This window comes from Heteronotia binoei, chromosome 6 (assembly GCF_032191835.1).
Source record: "Heteronotia binoei isolate CCM8104 ecotype False Entrance Well chromosome 6, APGP_CSIRO_Hbin_v1, whole genome shotgun sequence".
In the NCBI taxonomy this organism is placed as follows: Eukaryota; Metazoa; Chordata; class Lepidosauria; order Squamata; family Gekkonidae; genus Heteronotia; species Heteronotia binoei.
The window spans coordinates 55,400,502-55,421,104 of NC_083228.1; the positions used below are offsets into that span (position 1 = coordinate 55,400,502).

The 20,603-nt window shown below is 45.1% G+C and overlaps 1 protein-coding gene across 7 annotated transcripts in view; it reads left to right on the forward strand.

Annotated features, from left to right (window-relative positions):
• ATE1 (arginyltransferase 1) overlaps positions 1-17,287 on the forward strand; it is a 105,466-nt gene extending 88,179 nt beyond the window's left edge. For all 7 annotated transcript variants that reach the window (XM_060241504.1, XM_060241507.1, XM_060241508.1 and 4 more), the window contains one exon: positions 16,105-17,287. In XM_060241504.1, coding sequence (XP_060097487.1) covers positions 16,105-16,283 — 179 coding nt within the window. In that variant the 3' untranslated portion in view covers positions 16,284-17,287. The remainder of the gene's footprint in view (positions 1-16,104) is intronic.
• Positions 17,288-20,603: the final 3,316 nt, after the last annotated feature.

Consider the following 20,603-nt stretch of genomic DNA (forward strand, 5'->3'; position numbering starts at 1 on the left):
TGTTGTTACTTTAAGAAAATTATCAGTGAATTCAAGAGAATTCAATAGTGGAATCAGCTATCTACGTCGGTGGTGAACTCACCCTTTTAGCAGCGGCTGGACAAATGCTTGTTGAGGATACGCTAGGCTGATCCTGCATTGAGCATAGGGTTGGACTAGATGGCCTGTATGGCTCTTCCAACTCTGTGATTCTATACCACATTATGATGTGGCTATTTGTTCTTCTGTGCTTCTAGATTTTCAAGTGCAGTCTTAATGCTGTAGCTTTCAAATGGTGAAATGACAGTTCAGTAGGACCCAGTATATAAAATGTTCTCTTGACTCATTGAAAACCTAGGACAAAAGCTCAATTTTGCTAAGATTTCTAGATGGCTCTTTTCAGAATGCTCTCTCATTTATGGAAAACCTGTGGCAGTGAATTCTAGAACTCTGCCCATTGATATGTTACATAGATGGTAATCACTGAGTCAGGAGTGGCATTTTGACAGGGCTTAATTAAATGTTCATAGTTTCTATTATTGAGAAATATTGGTAAGGCAGTCCAATTTAATGGCTTGTTTCTAATAGTATATTGTCAGTTTCCCTGTGGTGGCAAAGAAATCAAATGGCAAAAATAAAAACTATGAAAAACATTTATTTTCAATCTGTTACTATGGTTGAATTTGCAAAGTTCTGGTTCAGTTTGTTGAAGAGAGAACTGCATTGATTATTCACAGCAACTGTTCCAGCTCTTTTGTGCTCACATCTGTTTCTAATTAACTTTATAAACACTTGAAGGCAATTGAAGTTCATAATCCAGCATGATCCTTGATCATAAAATATATTTAAGCAGTACTGATAGTGCTATGAGCTGTATCCAAACAAATTTATCAACTCAACTTCTAGTATATGTATAAGAAAGCTAATATGTGAAATTTTGATCTTTGACAGAAAATACGTCTGGCTGTGTTGCAAGATATAGCAAAGAGAACATCATTATCGTTGTTTTTCCTTTCAAGCACAAACATTTTAATCCTTGCTAATAAACTGTTTCTAACTGTTCTTCCTCCAAATGGAAATTTTCAGTTTTCTCCAAGTTTTGTTCACAAGTCTTTCCAGTTTTTTATTTACTTCATTGATACCCTACCTTCTCCCCAATGGGGCCCCAAAGCAGCTTACACTGTTCTCTTATCCTCCATTTTATCATCACAATCACCTGTGGCATAAGTTAGACTGTGGGCTTGTGATTGGGATCAAGCTTACCCAGCAACCTTCCATAGTAAACTGGTGATTTGAAACAGGACTTCCCAGATCCAAGTCTGAAACTCTAGCCATGATTTCACACTGACTTTTGTAGAGTGGCTGCTGCAGAACAGTAACACTCAGCCAGTCCTGGATGACTCATACAAGCTTGGTGGAAGCAAGTCACCTGGTGGTTGCCGCTGGCTCTGAAGAATCTTTCCTTAAAAGCAGGACTGGTGCCAGGATTTCTGGTGCATTAGGCCCCCAACCTTCCCCCTGCGGTGGTGAGTGCAGCGATGGCAGGTGGTGCGACACCAAGCACCTCCAAGCATACCTGCCACCGTGCCACCCTCACTCAGCCTTCCCAGGTCTTCCCAAGGTGGACTTGGCAGTGGTTGCTACCTGGGGCTCCATAGACAATGAGGGCTCCAAGAGCACTCCCAGGCTTTTTACCTTTGGGGCCAGAATAAGTAGCGCTTCGTCAAAAGCTGGCAAGGGGATCTCCCTTCCTGGGCCACCGTGACTCAGATAGAGAACCTCTGTCTTCATTGGATTCAACTTCAGTCGACTCAGCTTGAGCCAGGATGTCACAGCTTGTAATTCCAGGTCCAAGTTGTCTGGAGTGCAGCCGGATTGGCCACCCATCAATAGATAGAGCTGGGTGTCATCTGCAAATTGATGACACCCCAGCCCATACCTCCAGACAAACTGGGCGAGGGGCGTATGTAGATGTTAAATAACATCAGGGAAAGAACTGCCTCTTGCGGTACATCACATGTGAATAGGTGCTTCTGGGACAATTCTTCCTCTATCACTACCCTTTGTCCCTCTTGAAGGAAAGAGGCCAGGCATTGGAAGGCAGGCCCCCGAATACCCACGTTAGCAAGGCGACTAGACAGTAGCTGGTGATTAACCATATCAAATGCAGCTGACGGATCTGGTAACAACAGCACTGCTGAGCCACCTCAATCCAGATGTCACAGGAGGTCATCTATGAGGGCAACCAAAACCGTCTCCATCCTGTGACCTGGATGAAAGCCGGACTGGAATGAGTCCAGTGCAGAAGTGTCATCCAGGAACCCTTGCAACTGAGTCGCCACAGCCTGCTCTATAACCTTACCCAGAAAGGGTAGGTTCGACACCGGCCAATAGTTCACCAATTCGGCTGGGTCTGCGGTTGACTTTTTAAAGAGGGGGTGTGTACCACAGCCTCTTTAAGAGGTCCAGGGAAGATCCCCTCTAGAAGGGATCTGTTGATAATCACCTGTAGTGATTCATATAACGTCCCCTGGCTAGCTTTCACTAGCCAAGATGGGCATGGATCCAACCCACAGGTGATAGGACGCACAGCAAGAAGGGCCCTGTCGACTTCCAAACTGAGTGGAGTGAAGGAATCCAAAATTGGACCAGAAGACGTGCTCAGTGCCTTGAGTTCGCTCACTGTATCAAGTGTGGCGGGCAAGTCATGTCGGAGTGACGAGACCTTATCTACAAAAAAATTAGCAAAAGCTTTGCAGCCTATTTCCAATTACCTAACATTTTGTTTACCTTGTGATAAAGTTGTCAATGACCAAATTATGCTAAATAATTTTGCTGGCCGTGAGGTTGCAGATGCAATCTGGGTTGCAAAATAAGCCTTCTTTGTGGCCCGGACTGCCATCCCATAGGTCCGCATAAATAACCTATAAGATGTTCCCTAGGTGGCTGCCTACCTGGCCTACTGGGACATGCCAGCCCTGCTTAAAGGCCAAAGTAGCCCTGGAAAGATGCTTAAAGGCCAAAGTAGCCCTGGAAAGGACCCTGTCGCTTCCCCCACCTTTTACTGAGAGAAACCAAGGCTTGAAGGTTGGCCATACTGTTGCGATTGCCTACCAATGGCCACTGAAGTAATTTGTTTCTTAAAGGTACAGATGATGCTTCAGTTATCTGGGGGTTTTTATACTCTCAGTGTATTTCTTCAGATTTTTCTGCAAACCTGGGGCATTTTTCATATTTGTAGAAAGATCTGTCGTATTTAAAATATCCACAGATTCGACCATGTTGTGTATTAGATATATTGATACACTTGGTCTCACTTACTGCTGCCTGTATTAGCTTTGTGGGGGGGAGGAGGAATGTACAACTATTTATAAAAGGATGCTATTGCTGGCGAGGAAGCACTGTTGCAAATCATTTTGCATGTTGCTTTTTATGTTTCTAAGGAAGGTATTTGTCCTTGCCATCTTCCTTTACATCTGGCTAATAAGCCCGACACATTCAATAAATTGGAATGGTTTATACTCAGTTTGGGGAGCCAATATTATGTATGCTGCTTTTCTGACACCTTTCCTGTTTCTGAGGTAGGATGAATTGATTTTGTGTATGTGAGAGATTTTCATTTTAAAAATCCGTTTTATAGCTGATCCTATATTTTACCAAATCAAGTCTCTTTTTATTCTTTCTTGGGCCATCTCATTTTGAAGTGAATGGATGAAGTGCTTGATTATATCAAACCATTAAATAATGCTAATCGCAGCATAATTGAATCCAGCAACCTTCAGGAAGAACTAGAAACGAAACCACAAGTCTTATTTTGAGGTGTGAGGAGAATTGGGGGCAGAGGAAGAAGATGGCTTTTAAAGACTATGAAGATGCCGGCCTTTGATGGGACGCTATTTGCGCCAGCGTCGAAGGTCAAGAGCTTGGGGGTGCTCCTGGAGCCTTCACTCACAATGGAGGCCCAGGTAGCAGCCACTGCCAAATCCACATTCTACCATCTTAGGCAGATAAGGCAATTGGTTCCATACCTGGAGCGCAACGACTTGGCAACAGTGATCCATGCAACAGTCACCTCGAGAATAGACTACTGTAACACCCTCTACATGGGGCTGCCCTTGACTCAACTTAGGAGTCTGCAACTGGTGCAAAACACAGCAGCCAGGTTGTTAATGGGAGCTACCTGTACGGGAGCACATTCAACTATGCTGAAAGGATTAAATTGGTTGCCTGTGGCGTTCCGGATTCGCTTCAAGGTGCTGGTTATAACCTTTAAAGCCCTATATGGCCTGGGACCTGTCTACCTTCGGGACCGCCTTTCCCCATACGTACCCCAGAGACCACTACGTTCAGGGTCTCAAAATCTCCTCAAGATCCCTGGACCGAAAGAAGCTCAATTGACCAGCACTAGAGCCACAAGGTTCTCAGTAACAGCCCCCACTTTGTGGAATGCCCTCCCCGAAAACATCAGGGCCCTGTGGGACCTGCCACAGTTCTGCAGGGCCTGTAAGACCGAACTTTTCAAACCCTCCTTTAATGGTTAGGGAGAGGTGGCTATTACCTTCAGCATTGACAATCTTACTGAATTAATATAATGGGAAACAGAAGCTTGCCATCCTGGATTTTTAATATATATGGAAATGTTTTTATAGATATAATTTTAATATGTTTGTAAACTGCTAATGTTTTTTAACTGTTAGCTGCCCTGAGCCTTTCAGGGGAGGGTGGGATATAAATCTGATAGATAAATAAATAAATAAAATGGAACTGTTGGGCTGAGGCTGAAAGCAGCTTAAACATTCTAGTAGTGAATCTGAAATAACTTGCACAGTAAAGGAGGGCAGGATGTAAAAGTTGTGTAGACAAGATGAAAGAAGCTAAATTTTAATGTATTTAATGGGAGTTTTAATACTTAGGTTCCAGCCCTTTCTGCTGCTTTTCTCTTGGCACTTGCAGCCAGCAAGATTTGCTGTTTCAGGAGCTTGTTGCTGCCCTAGCCGTGACACAGGTGTATATAGTGTGGATTGTATATAATACTACTTTTATACTTTTATGCAGAGAAAATAAGACCATACATGATTCAGTTGAATTAAGCTTACCAGGAAGCCTGTTTGGCTGACTATAGGGCTATTACAAAACTTGGATTTAAAAAAAGATGTAGGGATGCTACTAAAAAGTTATACTCCTGTCTTCCTGGATCCAGCAAGGTTGGAGTGCTAGACTTGAAGCTCAGTGCAGCTGATAATACAGTCCTAAATAATTAATATAATATAATGGATCACTATCATGTAGACTGTCCTAAGTTGCTTGGAGGAAGGACAGAATAGATATGAGTGCAAGCAATCAGGCTGGCAGTGTAAAGTAGTTAGAGTGATGGACGAAAATCTGAGAGACCCGAGTTCAAAACTTCAATCTTTTTTGGGAGCTTGCTGGGGTGACCTCGTAGTCTAAACTGTGTCACTGAGTGGTTGTGAGGATAAAATGGAGGAGAGGAGAACAATGTAGGCTGCTTTGGATTCCCATTGGAGAGGAAGGTAGGGTATAAATGAAGTAAATAAAACTTAGAACTTAGATGACACCTTAGATAAAACTAACTTAGATAAAACTGGAACTTAGATGACACCTCAATCTTATCTGGTTTATCTTAAATTTTGTTTTTTTGCTTCACCTGGTTCATTATTGTTTTCAAATACATATTCAGTGCATTTGCTGTCTTGCTTGTTCACTGTAGTAAGTGGCTCCACAACCACCATAACATTTGCAAGTTGGATTTGAAGCCTTATCAAAAGCCTAGTGGACATTTTTGCTGAGCCAGTTCCCTAGGGGTTGCAGTGGGGAAAACTGATCACTCTTTGGGCAGTTCATTTTGCTGCTGAATTGAGGATGTACACATATCTTGGCTCTCTTTAGATAAGCATGGTTCACCTAACCACAAGAAATTTCTTATCTTGGATTTCTGCTATTTCATTTCTTCATAGTCCAGCTAGAGACAAATTATGATCACAATGGCCAAGTAAACTTGTTTCAATAATAACAATTATTTAATTCAGTGGTTCTAGCTAAGATGGTTCCTGTTTTAGTACAGGCAAGGCTTATATCAGTCTCTAACAATTAACAAGGAAGAGCTTGATAGTGAGCCCATGGCACAAAATTAAATTAAATTTAGCCACTGGGCTATTTCAACAAGGTAGACATACAGCAGCATTATCTAATACAGGAAATAAAATCTTTGTCCAAGAGCAATGTAAGCCAAAAAAAGTGTCCGGTTTCAGTGTTCCATAAAAGGAATGAGACTGAAAAATAACGAGCAGTCCTTGAAATATGGTCTCTGTGTGAGTGTTTGTTTAAAGATGAGAGTTGGTGCCAGACCTGTTCAGGTTGCAACTAATATTTTGCCTAAAGGTGTTGTAAATATAAGTCTTCCGTTTCCTTTTAAGAAGTTAGACTCACTGTATGGTTGTGTATGTCCCATCCTGGAACTTGATTTAAAAACGTTTATTCTTTGTGAAGTTTCATAAAGAACGGAATGGCACAGATGAAGAGGTAGTACAGATAACAGCAAAAAAACCCATGATAGGACTGGAAAAATGGACACATTTCAGAAGACGAATTAATTTCAAAAAGCTGGGAACCGACCAGATTAGCATTTGACTTCAGTGTAGGTATAGCAGATATCAGCCATATTCAAAAGAGAACCAAATTTTAGCATGCTGTGCATCGCAGGCCAGTGATTCTTCACATTGCTCGTGTGCTATGAGTTGCTGTGATCTTGACTAAGGACCAAACAACCCAATATTTTTGACCACGAGTCAGGTTGGGATCCTTCTTTGTACCATTTAGGCTTGGCAGTTTTTTTTTTTATTCCATATGCAGGATTCATTGTGGATTCCATAATCCACCTTAAGTCTCAATAAGAAAGGTGGACTATAAAGTAAGTACGGTAAATACATATGCAACCGTGTAACAGGAAAAATAACACTTCTCTGAAACTATTTTGGCTCAAAACCAGCCAAGAGGGTAGGGAAGGCTGGAACCCCTCCGTCTCCAGTGCCATGGTGCTTATCAAAGTCAGACTTTGAGGTACTTGGGTGAACAAGTTCACAACAGCTGCCATGTGACCTGAGGCCTGATATTTGGTGTAGTCTTAAATGAATGGCTGTTGTTCCATCTAGTGTTCCATCAGTGTTACATATGAATGCTGAAGCAAGTCAGGGAAAATGTTAAGATATGAAAGGATCTGAAGTTGTTTTTGTTTTCTTTTTAAATGTTCTTCCTCTTTAATGGAGGAATGAGAAACCTTTTAGAGCCTGGACCTTTTATACTAGCAAATGCAATTTTATGAGGACATTGTTACACAATTTGCTGATTTACCATAAAATGATGCCATGCTAATGTTAACCTATCTAATGCTTGATAGCATTAGCATTAGGCACATCTCTGCTCTGTGATAAATGTGCCTGTGTATTATGTATTTGCTGCTGAGTTCCATCACAATCACTCTTCATTGTGGCTTTGCAGTCCCACATGGGGCTACGTAATTGCAGGCCAGCTGTAGAAAAGAGATTCCAATCTTCTGTAAGAATGTTTTAGATGCTAGGAGTGTTCTCCCTCCCCTCTCTTTACAGAGATCCCGTTTCTGTCACATGACAGAGGTGGGGAGAGCATTGTTCCTTCAGTCCTCTTCTTACCACCATGAGGAGAGGACTTGATTTGTTGAGCTGCTTTGTGGTGATCCACAAGTTGTTTCAAGTGAGGTCTCCACTGGGTAATTTTGAAAAATACTTCCAACCAAATCTGGTAGGATGGCCTTTTCAAAAAATGTGAAGATTATGAGTCAAAAATGGCCCACAATGATTATAATAGATTGTGCCTTCTGTATTTGGTAGAGGGCCACAATATGGTTTCTTGCCTGGCCTGTTGCTGCCTCACCTCTATTGCCCAAGAGGGCAGAGCTGCAAGACTTAAAGCTGCATTATGTGAGAAAGCCCTGGGAGCTACAGACCTCCCCAGTGAAAAGTGGGCCCAAGCAGAAAAAAGGGAAAGAGCTCAGTTGGTGGTTTTGGTGCCAACACAATTGGTAGATCAGAGCCAGCCATCTAACAAGACAGGAATCAGAGCTACCAAAAAAGGCCAAATACTCCTGGTCCAGCCCAACCAAGTTGACCTTGACTCAGCACCAATCTGATCTTCTTCGTGGTCTCCGTGCTTCACACTCATGGGATAGAGTGCCTGCGGGGCTCGGTTCCCCCCCCCCCGTGTTTTTCCCCTCAGAGACTTCCCTGGGTGGGTTTTTTTCCTGGGCGTCTATGGAAAGACGTTGGGGTTTTTTTTAAGAGGTGGGAAGAAGATTGCCCCCCCCCCCCGACAGCCATTCCCTCTGTCTCCTGTCTGGGTGAGGGACATCGTGTCGATTCTTGCACGCACTGTCTGAGTTTCTCCAAGCAAACTCGTAAGAATCGAGCGGCGAGGCTTACGGCGGCTTTGGTCGAGTCATCGTTTTGTCCTCAAAAGATGGCATCGAGCCAGTCGGTACCAATGGGTGAGGCCGCGGCCCCAACGGACACATCGGGTGAGGTTTTGCCGATCAGGACCGAGATGCCGGTCGAGTGCGGGCATTCCACGAAACGGCCTTCTGAAGGGTCAGTGGACACCCCGGCTAAAAAGTGTCGGCTAAAAAGTGTCTTCCCTTTCGTCTATCCACCTCCGCCCATTCCTGTCAGCCTGGGAGTCCATCACTACGGACAGGTGGGCGCTTTCCATCGTAGCGGAAGGCTACAAAATAGATTTTGCTTAGATTCCAAACCAATCTGTGGTAATTACCACTCCTCCTTCCCCACCTCTGCTGGCGGAGGTGAGCAGTCTCTTACAGAAACAAGCCATAGAGAGGGTCCCGATGGAGGCCAGGACGGGAGGCTTCTACTCTCGTTACTTCCTGATTCCCAAGCGGGACGGGGGTCTAAGACCAATCATGGATCTTCGGAATCTGAACAAATTTATTTTGTACCAGAAGTTCAGAATGTCCACTCTGCAAATGATTCTGCTCCTCCTCAACCAAGGGGATTGGATGGCAACGCTGGACCTCAAGGATGCATACTTCCACGTCAGCATCCATCCTGCGTTCAGACGTTTCCTTTGGTTGCAGTAAGTTCTCAGCACTCCCAGTTCAAGGCTCTTCCATTCGGTCTGTCCACTGCACCTCGGGTGTTCACAAAGATGATGGGCGTTGTGGCTGCCCATCTCCGGCTTCAAGGGATAGTCATCTTTCCATACATCGACTACTGGCTTCTTGTGGCGGAGTCGAGTCGAAAGAGTTTGTCATCCCACATTGCCATCACTCTTCGTCTTCTCAACACCTTGGATCTGCAGGTCAATTTGGAGAAATCACACTTTACTCCATCAAGGACAGTTCAGTTCATAGGGGCTTTGCTGGATACGAACCTTCATTGCGTGTTTCTGCCTCAGCAGAGAGCGATGGACATTATCAACTTTGTCAAACTCCTGCAGAGTCGAAAGTGGGGCCCAGCGCAGCAGCTGCAGCGGATGCTGGGGCTGATGGCGGTGACTACAAGCGTGTTGTTCTTTGCAAAGCTGAGGATGAGAGGCCTGCAGCTTTGGTTTCTTCATCAGTTTTGCCCGTTAAGGGACTCGCCCATTAAGGGATTCTAATTCCACCTGTGACACTTCAAACATTGCAATGGTGGAAGTCAACGGACAACATTTGTCAGGGAGCTCCCTTTCATCTACCTGCACCAATTGTGACTATCACAAAAGATGTGTCTTTATGGGGTTGGGGGGCCTACATGGACGATCTCTGGGGGGGGCCCTTGGCCTTTGAAATTGACTCACTGCCACATAAATTACTTGGAACTGCTGGCAGTTCACTTTGCTCTTCGGTCTTTCCGCCCCATGGTGGCGGGGAAGATTATTGCTCTGCTAACAGACAATACCACTGCCCTGTGTTACATCAACAGGCAGGGAGGGACAGTCTCTCGATGGCTTTGTGTGCTGGCGCTGGATCTGTGGTCGGAGTGCTTGGACCACGGCATCTTTGTGAAAGCAGCGCATCTCCCAGGAGTCCTCAACTTGCAAGCAGACTCCCTCAGCAGGAGTGCGGCTTCCCTGCACGAGTGGGAGTTACAGTGGTGCTTCCTTCAACCCGTGTTTCAGCTCTGGGGGTATCCTCAGGTGGATGTCTTTGCCACAGCCAAAAACCGGAAGTGTCCTCTGTTTTGCTCCAGAGGGGGCTCAGATCCAGAGTCGTTGGGGGACGGTCTGCTGTTCCGGTGGGAAGGTCGGTTCCTTTATCTGTTCCCACCTCTGCCACTACTGACGAGGGTGGTCAACAAGATCACAAGAGAGAGACCATGCTGTATCCTGGTGACTCCCTGGTGGCCTCGCCAGAACTAGTTCCCTATCCTGCTCCAACTGGCGAGGGGGGCCTTCTACCAGTTTCCAGTGGAGCTGGACCTTCTATCAGCTCAGGACGGTCATGTACTCCGTCACAACGTGCCCCACCTGAAGCTGACAGCGTGGTTCATCGACCCTGTGGGTTCTCTAGCAGAGTTTTCTTGAACAGGAGGAAACTTTCTACCAGCGCTTCCTATGATAGGAAGTGGCAGAGGTTTCTGCAGTTCTTAGTTGATCCCTCAGTCTCACCCCAAAGGGTGGGATTGTCGGTAATTTTTGAGTTTTTGTTATCTCTGGTGGATGCTGGCCTTGTTTTTTCTTCCATCAAGGTTTATTTGGCAGCAATTTCTGCGTTCCATGAACCAGTTGAGGGGCACTCTGTTTTTGCGCACCCTCATTCTAAGAGGTTTTTGAAGGCTTTGCTTAGGCTTCATCCTCCATCGAGATCACCCCCACAGTTGTGGGATTTGACTTTAGTGTTGGACAGGCTGACTCGACGTCCTTTTGAGCCGATGGCCACATGTTCCCTACAGCTTCTATCTTAGAAGACTGCTTTTTTGGTAGCCATCACATCAGCACGCCATGCAGGGGAGCTCACGGCTATGCATTGTGACTACCCATATCTAGTTTTTCAAGAGGCTGGAGTGTTGTTAGTTCCTGATATTTCTTTTCTTCCCAAGGTGGTTTCTCAGTTCCACCTCAACTTAGAAGTTTGGTTGCCCACTTTTCATCCTACGCCTTCCTCGGATGAAGAACATATGTTGCATGCTCTAGATGTAAAGCGTGCTTTATTGTTTTATTTAAGTCGCTCCAAGAGTTTTCGTAAGGACCAGCAGCTTTTTGTTTCTTATGCTGCTCCTAAGTTAGGTTCCAGGATCTCATCTCAGCGGCTTTCGAAATGGCTCACTGAGACTATTAAACTGTGTTATTTGTTGGCAAAGAAGCCGTTACCTGGGCCTATTCGCAGACACTCCCGGGCTTTTTAGGTACCGATTCGGGGATCGGCAGGCACTCTATCCCATGAGTGTGAATGCACAGATGACCACTTGAAGATCTACAGTTACAGATAAGCATCCTGTCTTTTCATCTTCAAGGTAGAGTGTCACTGTTGCCTCAAAGTCTACAGGAATTGGTAATTCAACATAGACAATCTGCATCACCTCAGAATCAAGGCTTGAAACTGAAGGTTTTCAGATCAAGATCCCCCTCAATGCCATGAATTAGCATCAAGTTCTCTTCATGCCCCAAAATGCCTTTACTGTTCGGGCACAGTGTCCAGTCCTTAAGGTCTTCGGAGGACAGAGTTTTTGAAGTGCCTCCACTGGCTGCTTCTACATTCTAGAACAAGGATTTCCCAAAGGGTAGGGGCTGCCTTTGATTGCCTACTTGAGGCCATAGTGGGCAGCCAAGGGTGACCCCTTCTTCATACTAGGTAATTTATGTACACTGTTTCTTACTAACTTAGATGCTTAGAGTACTCTTAATAGTTTGGTAAGGCTTCCAGAACAAGGGACAGACTACCCAACAGCCTCCAAGTCTGTGGCCCCCTCAGCAACATCGTTGGTTTCCCTTCCCCTTCATGAAGCCACCTCAGTGGGGACTGTAACCAATTGCACTTTTTAAGAGGCTTAAAAGTGCTGTACCAACAACTAAAGGACTATGAAGGGTTAATTCTTCACAGAGCCACTTCAGTGACAGGTGGCTCCAATAAATCTGATTAGTTAGATTTTTTGCTGAGCAAAAAAGAAGTCTTGAGAGAGTTGGATGCTGAGGAGATTTAGTCAGTTTCCTGCTTTAACTGAGAGGAGATAGATAGATCCAAGTGTACTGATACCATCTGAATCTAGCCCTGACAGAAAAAGAGTTTAGGGCTAACAGAGTCAGATTTCTACTTGACTGAATGCTCTGCTTAAACATCTGGCAGGGCAAGTTTTTAAATCAGGGACAGAAGGAAGTGTTTTAAACCAATTTTTATTTGATTCTCTGGTTGCTGAATTCAGCATTAGCTGAGAGCAGTTGAACACAGACAGAGAGCTGAGAGAATGTTTGGCAAGGAAGTTTGGGTAGTATAGAAGACTCCCATTCAGGCTAAAGAGAAGAGGATAGATCTTCTAGAGAAAGGAGAAGAATCCCTACGCAGTCAAACAGGGAGAGTTATCTCTGAGGTGTACAGAGAATTTAGGGTGGCCAGATCGTCCCGACCACCCGGGAAAGTCCCGCTCCTGCCTCCAAATTTCCGCCTCCCGGGACCATTAGAAGTCCCAGTTTAGCCAGTGAGAGGAGCCGGTGGGCCGCGCGGGTGGGGAAGGCGGCGAGTGAGTGGGAGGCCGGGCGGGACTCCTCCTGCTGCTGCTGCCGCAGCTGGCGGGCCCGGGCACCCCGGGGAGGGCGGTGAGGCCGGCAGAGGCATGCGTTCAGCCCTGCAGCCAGCCCTGCCCGGACGCCAGCTCAAGCTGGGAGGCCGAGGCGCCCCACCCTGCAGGCCCGGCGGCCTGGCTGCGGCTGCCCCGCCGAGGGGGGAGGGGGTCCGAGCGGCTCCCTTTTCCCTGCCCGGATGCCGACTCAAGCTGGGAGGCCGAGGCACCCCGCCCCGCCCTCCCTGCAGGCCCGGCGGCCTGGCTGCGGCTGCCCCGCCTTCCTTCCTTCCTTCCTTCCTTCCTTCCTTCCTTCCTTCCTTCCTTCCTTCCTTCCTTCCTTCCTTCCTTCCTTCCTTCCTTCCTTCCTTCCTCCCTCCCTCCCTCCCTCCCTCCCTCCTTCCTTGGACCCCCTCTCCCCTCAGCGGGGCAGCCACAGCCAGGCCGTCGGCTCAAGCTCGGAGGCCGAGGTGCCCTGCCCCGCCCTCCCTGCAGGCCCGGCGGCCTGTCTGCGGCTGCCCCGCCAAGGCTGCCAGGGCGCTCCGGCCAGCACCAGCCGCTGCATCGCCGCCCGGGAAGGGGCCGCCTGCCGCCGCCTCCTGCTTGTCCTCACGCTGCTGCTGCACCTCCTGGCCAGCCCGCCCGCCCGGAGGGGAGGCCGCCACCCGCGCCCTGCGAGACGGTAAGCCCCCCCCAGGCAGGCAGGCAGGGAGGGGGCCGAAAGCGGGGGGGGCGGCTTGCGGGAGGGGGCGGCCAGCCTTCCTTCCTTCCTCCCTTCCCTCCCTCCTCCCTTCCTCCCTTCCCTCCCTCCTCCCTCCCTCCCTTCCTTCCTTCCCTCCCTCCCTCCTTCCTCCCTCCCTCCTTCCTCCCTCCCTTCCCTCCCTCCTTCCTTCCTCCCTTCCCTCCCTCCTTCCTTCCTCCCTTCCTTCCTTCCCTCCCTCCCTCCCTCCTTCCTTTCTTCCTCCCTTCCCTCCTCCCTTCCCTCCCTCCTTTCTTCCTCCCTTCCCTCCCTCCTTCCTTCCTTCCTCCCTTCCCTCCCTCCCCTCCCTCCCTCCTTCCTTTCTTCCTTCCTCCCTCCTTCCTTCCTCCCTTCCCTCCCTCCCTCCTTCCTTTCTTACCGTCTGTGTTTAATAGGCAAGTTTCCACCCCCGTTTGCTCTGTTGGCTCTATCTGCTCCACCTTCATCACTTTCGGGGTGTGGATCCCCCAGTGGGGTGGGCTCCCGACTCCCTCTGCTGGCTGTTTCTGATAGCCCTGCGCCCCCTCTTTCATTTGATATGTGTCCCGTGCGGGTGCCACCCTCCCGCTGGGAGATGCTGCAAAATGAGCCCCCTTGAGGCTTATGGCGGCAGGGCTCGGGGGAAGCGAGCTAGACTGCTGTTCTTTTGAGGGGTTATAGAGTGTTTCAAGCCCGTCCCTGTGGCATCGGTCCCATCGTTGTGGGACCCAGGGGGCCGGCGCAGCGGCCCGCCGAAGCAGCCTGTCACTAATAACACAGGTCGAGATGCAGGACAGGAACCCGGAAGTGACCGACAGGCTGCTTCAGCGGGCCGCCGCGCTGAAGTTCTAGTATTTTGGGAGAAGGAGAAAAATGTTTATTTGTCAACTCTCTTTAGTCATTAGGGTTTGTAGAATCTTTCGGACTCAAGTGCTGTGTTCTACTGGAGAAAGTTTTTCTTCCAGACGTTTCGTTTTTGGCTGCGGAAAACATCCTCAGTGGCGTTGCAGCCAGAGCAGGCGCTCTGACCTTCTTGGCTGCTGTGCATTGAGTGAGGCCAGGGCTGCTGGAGAGCTGCTGTTTCTAGGCTGGAGGGGGTGTGGTGAAAGGGCAATAGGTTTGTGGATGTGCCCATTGTTTGGTGGGGCTTCCTGGAAGGGTAGTGATAAGGAAACTGGCTGTTGAATGTGACCATTGTTCTGTGTTAATTGCTGGGAGGGTTGGAAGGGGTGTGAAGAAAAGGAAGATGGTTGTTGACTGTGCTGATTGTTCTGTGGAATGTGCTGGTTGTTTTGTGAATTTCTGCAATTTATAGTAAGTAGGGTGTTTTGCAAAGCTGGATACCAAGATTGGTGCATGGAAATGCCTTCTTCCTTTCTGTTAAAGTTGTACTGGTGTTTGTAAATCTCAATAGCTTCTCTGTTCAGGTGGGTATGATAATGTGAGGCCGTAGAAAGGACTTCAGTTCTTTCAAAGTGGATGACGTGGTCTCCTTTAGTCTTTACATTGTTTTGTAAACTTTGATCATGTGGCCCTTAGTCGTCTCTTTTCTAAACTGAAAAGTCCTAAACTCTTCAGCCTTTCCTAATAGGAAAAGTGCTCCAAATCCCTAATCATATTGGTTACCCTCCTCTATACTTTTTCCATGAATGTGGTATCTTTTTTTGAGCTACAGTGACCAGAACTGTGCAAAGTATTCCAAGTGAGGCTTCACCATAGATCTATACAGGAGCATTACAATATCAGCCATTTTATTTTCAGTCCCTTTCCTAATAATTCCAAACATAGAGTTTGTCTTTTTTACCACTGCAGAACACTGGATTGACACTTCATTGAGCTATCCACTATGACCCAAAAATCTTTCCCCTTTTAGCCTCATCAAGTTCAGATCCCTTCAGCCTGTACTTGGAAGTTGGAATTTTTTGTACCAGTGTGTATCACCTTATATTTACCAACATTGACGTTCGTGGAAGTCCTCTTGGACCTCTTAAAAGTCAGCATGGGTTTTCACCCTCCTGAATAATTTTGTATCATCTGCAAATATGACCACTACACTAATCCCCCCCCTAGTTCCAGGTCATTTATGAATATAATAGTACCATACCCAATATCAGTCCTTGTGGTACCCTACTGCTTACTTCCCTTCATGAGAACTGTCCATTTTGCTTCCTGTCAATTAACCAGTTTTTAATCCATAAGAGAACCCATACTCTTATCCCATAACTGCTGGGTTTACTCAGGAGTCTCTGCTGAGGTACCTTGTCAGAAGTCTTTTGAAAATACAAATATGTCTACTGGATCACTGTTGTCTACATGCTTGTTCACTTTTACAAGGTTGGTGAGGCAAGGCTTCCCTTTGCAGAAGTCATGCTGATTTTCCCTCAACAGGCTTTGTTCCTCTATGTGCCTAACAATTCTGTCTTTGATTATAGTTTCTACTAATTTGCTTGGGATAAGTGTTAGGTTGACTGGCCTGTAATTTCCTGGGTCCCCTCTTGATCCCTTTTTAAAAATTGGCATTCTGTTTTTTTAGTGGATGGTGCAGTTCTGAAAATAAGGTGGTCTCTTATCTTGTACAGGTGCTAAAAGTAGTAGTTGCTATTCACTTGGTCATCATGTCCATTCATGTGTGTTTATTTCATCTTACAGTTGATGAAGGAGGTGTGAAAGAACTCAATCGAGTTCGAATTCTTCACAAGAGAACGGTCATGCCTTACAACGTGTATAAGAGAAGGCGAAAGGGGCCCAGTGATGAAGAAAGTGTTCAACAGTATGCCACTTTGGTGGGACAGGCATGTTCAGAGCGAATGTTGCTGTTTAAAAGCTGAAATATTTGTTCTGTGGAGATCTTCTGTCCTACTGCTAGATTGTACCCATTATGGTTTGTGTTGATAAGCCTATTTATTCAGACTAGGGATGTATAACATGTCTCTTTATGGTGACTGAAATATTTACAAGATGTGACACTTATATATATTTCTGTTACCATAAAGCAAGATATAATTTTTCACATATACCAGGAGTCTGTCAGAATATAAAAATCACTAAATTGGTTTTATTTCACACACCTATCTCCTTTTGTGCATTTGGAGAATCAAACAATAGGGAGTTAATAAGTTTTTCATGCATAGCTTTGTATATATCTATGAGGCAGAATTCTTATAGGAAACTGGCTACTAAAAAGTGTGGACATATACTACAAACTTTTTTTCATTTACTATTGTTGGGGGATTATTGCATTTGCATGCAAACATTATGGAGAACCCAACCCCGTGCAGATCAGTGGGAAAACCAGGGCAAATTTTTCAGGCTGTAGACTTTCTTGACATGGCATAGTATTTATTCTCTTGCATTATGGTATAAATTCAAGTAATAAAATTCTGCCAGTGTTTTAGACCTTCACTGCAAATTGTAATGTTTGTTTTAAATCGCGTCTACAATAATATTTGAAGAGACAAGGAACTTGGAGGTTGGAGCTGGTTTTGGAATTGATACTCTGGGAAATATTTGTTATTTTGTTATTAAATTCAAGGATAGGCTTGTGATCAAATTACCAAAGATAATTATTTAAACAAGGCAACAAGTCTATAAGTGGGTATAGTTTTGTAGACAAGTGGTGGCATCCTGATTTGCATCACAGGTTTTTGGTGTTTGCATTCATTACAGAATTCTGGGATTCCAATTCTAGCAACACGAAGTCCAACATGAAGGAAGGATACTTTTGTTTAAAAAATAAGCAATTGAAAAGTGTAACTGAATTGTCTTTGCATAACCAGCACTGCAAATGTCATGTGAATTTTCTTTCATTAAAATGGTGAGATTCAACTGTAAATTTTGAAGCTTCATTCCTTGGTAATGAACTATATATGGTGTATTTATCAATTTGTCTTATTTTTTTAGTACAGTTGAAGAATCCAGCAATCAATCTGGAATTTCTTAAGCTTTCTGAATGTATCAATACTTTGCATGGAATTAACTTGGAAAGACCAGCCTTTATTCTAAGATTCTTCAACCTGATAACATATTGTGTGCACATTTTAGAACACAGCTACAGTGCTAAATATTGGGAACTAGGGATAGGCACAGACTGGTCCATGGACCTAATTTTGTCACAGACTGAGGGCCAGTTCATGGTCCATTTGTCTGATCCATGCAATCGCCCTCCATTTGAACAATAACTTGAGTTCATCAGTGCTCTTATTTTGATGAATCAGCAATGGGTATTTCTGTATTTCAGGACTTAACCTATGCCAGAGTAGATCTCGAAGCTGCTTTAAAAGAATTGGATTCATCCCGAAAGTAAAGGCTTTCATTGCTATTACCACCATATTTTATTTATAATAATAATACCATTATTACTTCCTGTATAAAAGGTTATTTGCTGCCTTAAAGTTGCCTGGCTGAAAATCCACTGGGACAATAAGAAGTAGTGGCAAAAGAGATGGTGAAATCACTGGTACCAATGAAATCCACTGGTACAATATAAGAAGTAGGGGCAAAAGAGATAAGGAAGTTGGGCAGCAGCATAATGGGTTGGATTGTAACATTTTGGGGAGCAATAGTACAGCAGATGTGCTATATCTACAATTAAATTCCAGCTGAAGAATCTTAGCAGAGCTGGAAAAGCTATTCCCTAAAACTTTGAAGGCTGATACCAGTCATAGTCAAAAACCACAAGGCTTTATTTTTCCATGATATGATGGCCCCACTTAGCTGGTAAACATGTGTCTTGGTTGTGCCACTTCAGGGTGCAAGTGAGGACTCAGAAACTGACATGCTCTTCCCTACAACCAACCGCCCCCCCCCCCCGCCATGTATGGGGAGAATTATTCTTGCTTAGCCTTCTTCCTGACATGTTTGTGTTATGTACAATAAGTAATTTAGGAACATTCCATCATGTGATCCCCAACAATGCAGACTGAAGAGGTATAGCCCAGCCTAGGTCTAAGGAAACTAGGTGTCCTAGCTCCTGTTGTAATTCAGAAAGCATTTTTTTCTTAGCAGAAAGAAGTTTTAAGGCCTCAGACTAGAAGAGAAAGAGTAAAAAGTTCCTTTCATGCTTTGCTTTCATAATCCTACTCCTTTGAAAGTGTATGGAGATAGAGAGAGATGATTCTGTCCCTTTCTCTGTTTTCCCATCTCAAGATACCAGAAAGGTTAGTTTAAAGAAATGCTTTCAAATGCAGACTTCCTGCAGCAGCTGCAAGGGAAAGCAACAAGATAGCTGAATGAAACTGTGCCTTCAAGTAAAATTACACGATAAGTCATTAATGATCGACTATCATATGTTTATACTATTTCTGTTGTCATAACAAAAAATAACTTTGTGATCAAACTATTAGTGTGCCACCAGGGGGCATGTTAAAGCTTTTGCAAATCAAATGCACAGCTCCATGATAAACTTGTTAAATGGGAAAACATACTTGCTGTTCTAATTAGAAAGGTTGCTTCTGCTCACTTCCAATCCATGTGTAATTAGAAAGGTTGCTTCTGCTTCTGCTCATTTCCAATCCATGTGAAGGTGACCACTCATCATTGGTGTCAACATATAAAACCATCAAAGAGTTTAAAATGATGGAGTTAGGATGATGCATCTCTAAAGTTGAAACAGCTGCACTAAAGAGTCACAGAGAACTGAAAAGCCCCTTTAGTTGGTTTCAAGTTAATTTGTTAAACTGCTGCTCTTCAGTGCTGTGAGCTAAAGAAGTGTATATGGAACTCTTGGAAATGTTCAGTGATCACATTGGCTGAAAGGCAAGCTTCTAAAATGGCTTGTCTCTTCTCGGAGCTGTTTAAACAACTTGTCCATGTATGAGGTTTCCACTTTGCACTTGCAAGCCTCCTTTCTATTGTAGAATTAAAGATTAAAATGGTTTTTAAATTATTATAGGTAAAGAAGGAATAGTGTATTCTTTATTACTACCATGCTGTGTGTGTATGCATGTATGTTGGGAAGAGAAGGGATAATCTGCTCTTGTGTCAAGTGTTCACTTGAACAGTAGGATTGCTGTGTGTGTGTGTGGTGTGTGCAAATATTTCTGTACAAGTCCACCACAAAGTATCCATAGACATTGGCTAGTTTTTAATTTCCAAAATGCAATTCTGGAGGTTAGAACTGGTTGCAAAAAAAAAAAAAAGCCCTCTATTTCCTCAGTCAGAGGATCTTGTAGCCACTTTTACTGCTGTCTGAAAATACTTGTCTCTTGTTTTGCAAAGTAAAATGAAGCATAACTTTGTTTAGTAAGACAGTTCATAGAATTCTTGTTGGTGAGCCACTCTAAACTGAGCATTAGTGTTGTACTCCTAAATGCAGATTCTCAATGTCTAAATCTCTGAAGGCACTCCAAGGAAAGCAATGGCTGCTGACAGCAGTATTGTAGGGGAAACACTTTAAAAGGCACCAGTAGAAGAATAAGACGCATTTCAATGTATCACTTGCACCAGAAATAAATTATTTTTAAAAGTATTTGTATCATGAAGCAATATTTATTGAAGGCTGCGTGAAGACCCCATAAGAAGAGCAGGGTAATTTTTTCCCCAAGTAAGTTTAAATGTTTTTAATCTACCCTGAGGCTCAGGTACATAAAGCATGTGACTAATAATACTACAAGAACAGGGGTGGGGAACCTCTGTCCTTAGGGCTGCATACAGCCCTCAAGCTCACTTGCTGTGGCCCTTGGGGATTGCTGGACCGAACTGAACCATGTGGCAGCCTCCCTGAGGCCTGGCTGATGAGCAAGGATTATGGGGTCCAGCCGCACTGTGCAGCAGCCTCCCCAGGGATCACAGGGCCCATATGTACTGTGCGGCAGCCTCCCTGGGACCTGGCTGCCTGGCCAGAATTGCTGCAGGGCCTGGAAAAGACTGTCGCAGTTCAGTTTGCACTTGATTATCCCAGATGGTATGACCTAATATGCTAATGAGTGTGTGACCTAATATGCTAATGAGTGTGTGACCTAATATGCTAATATTAGGGGATGTAGTCTAATATGCTACTGAGTTCCTGCTAGGCTTTTTCTACAAAAAAGCCCTGGACCTAGGCATTTGCCTAGGGCAGCGGGCCAGGTGTGTGTGCGTGTGCGCCAGATTAAGCTCTCCCCACATTACTTCAAATAGAAAAACAATTATTTGCATTAATTTTGCTGGCC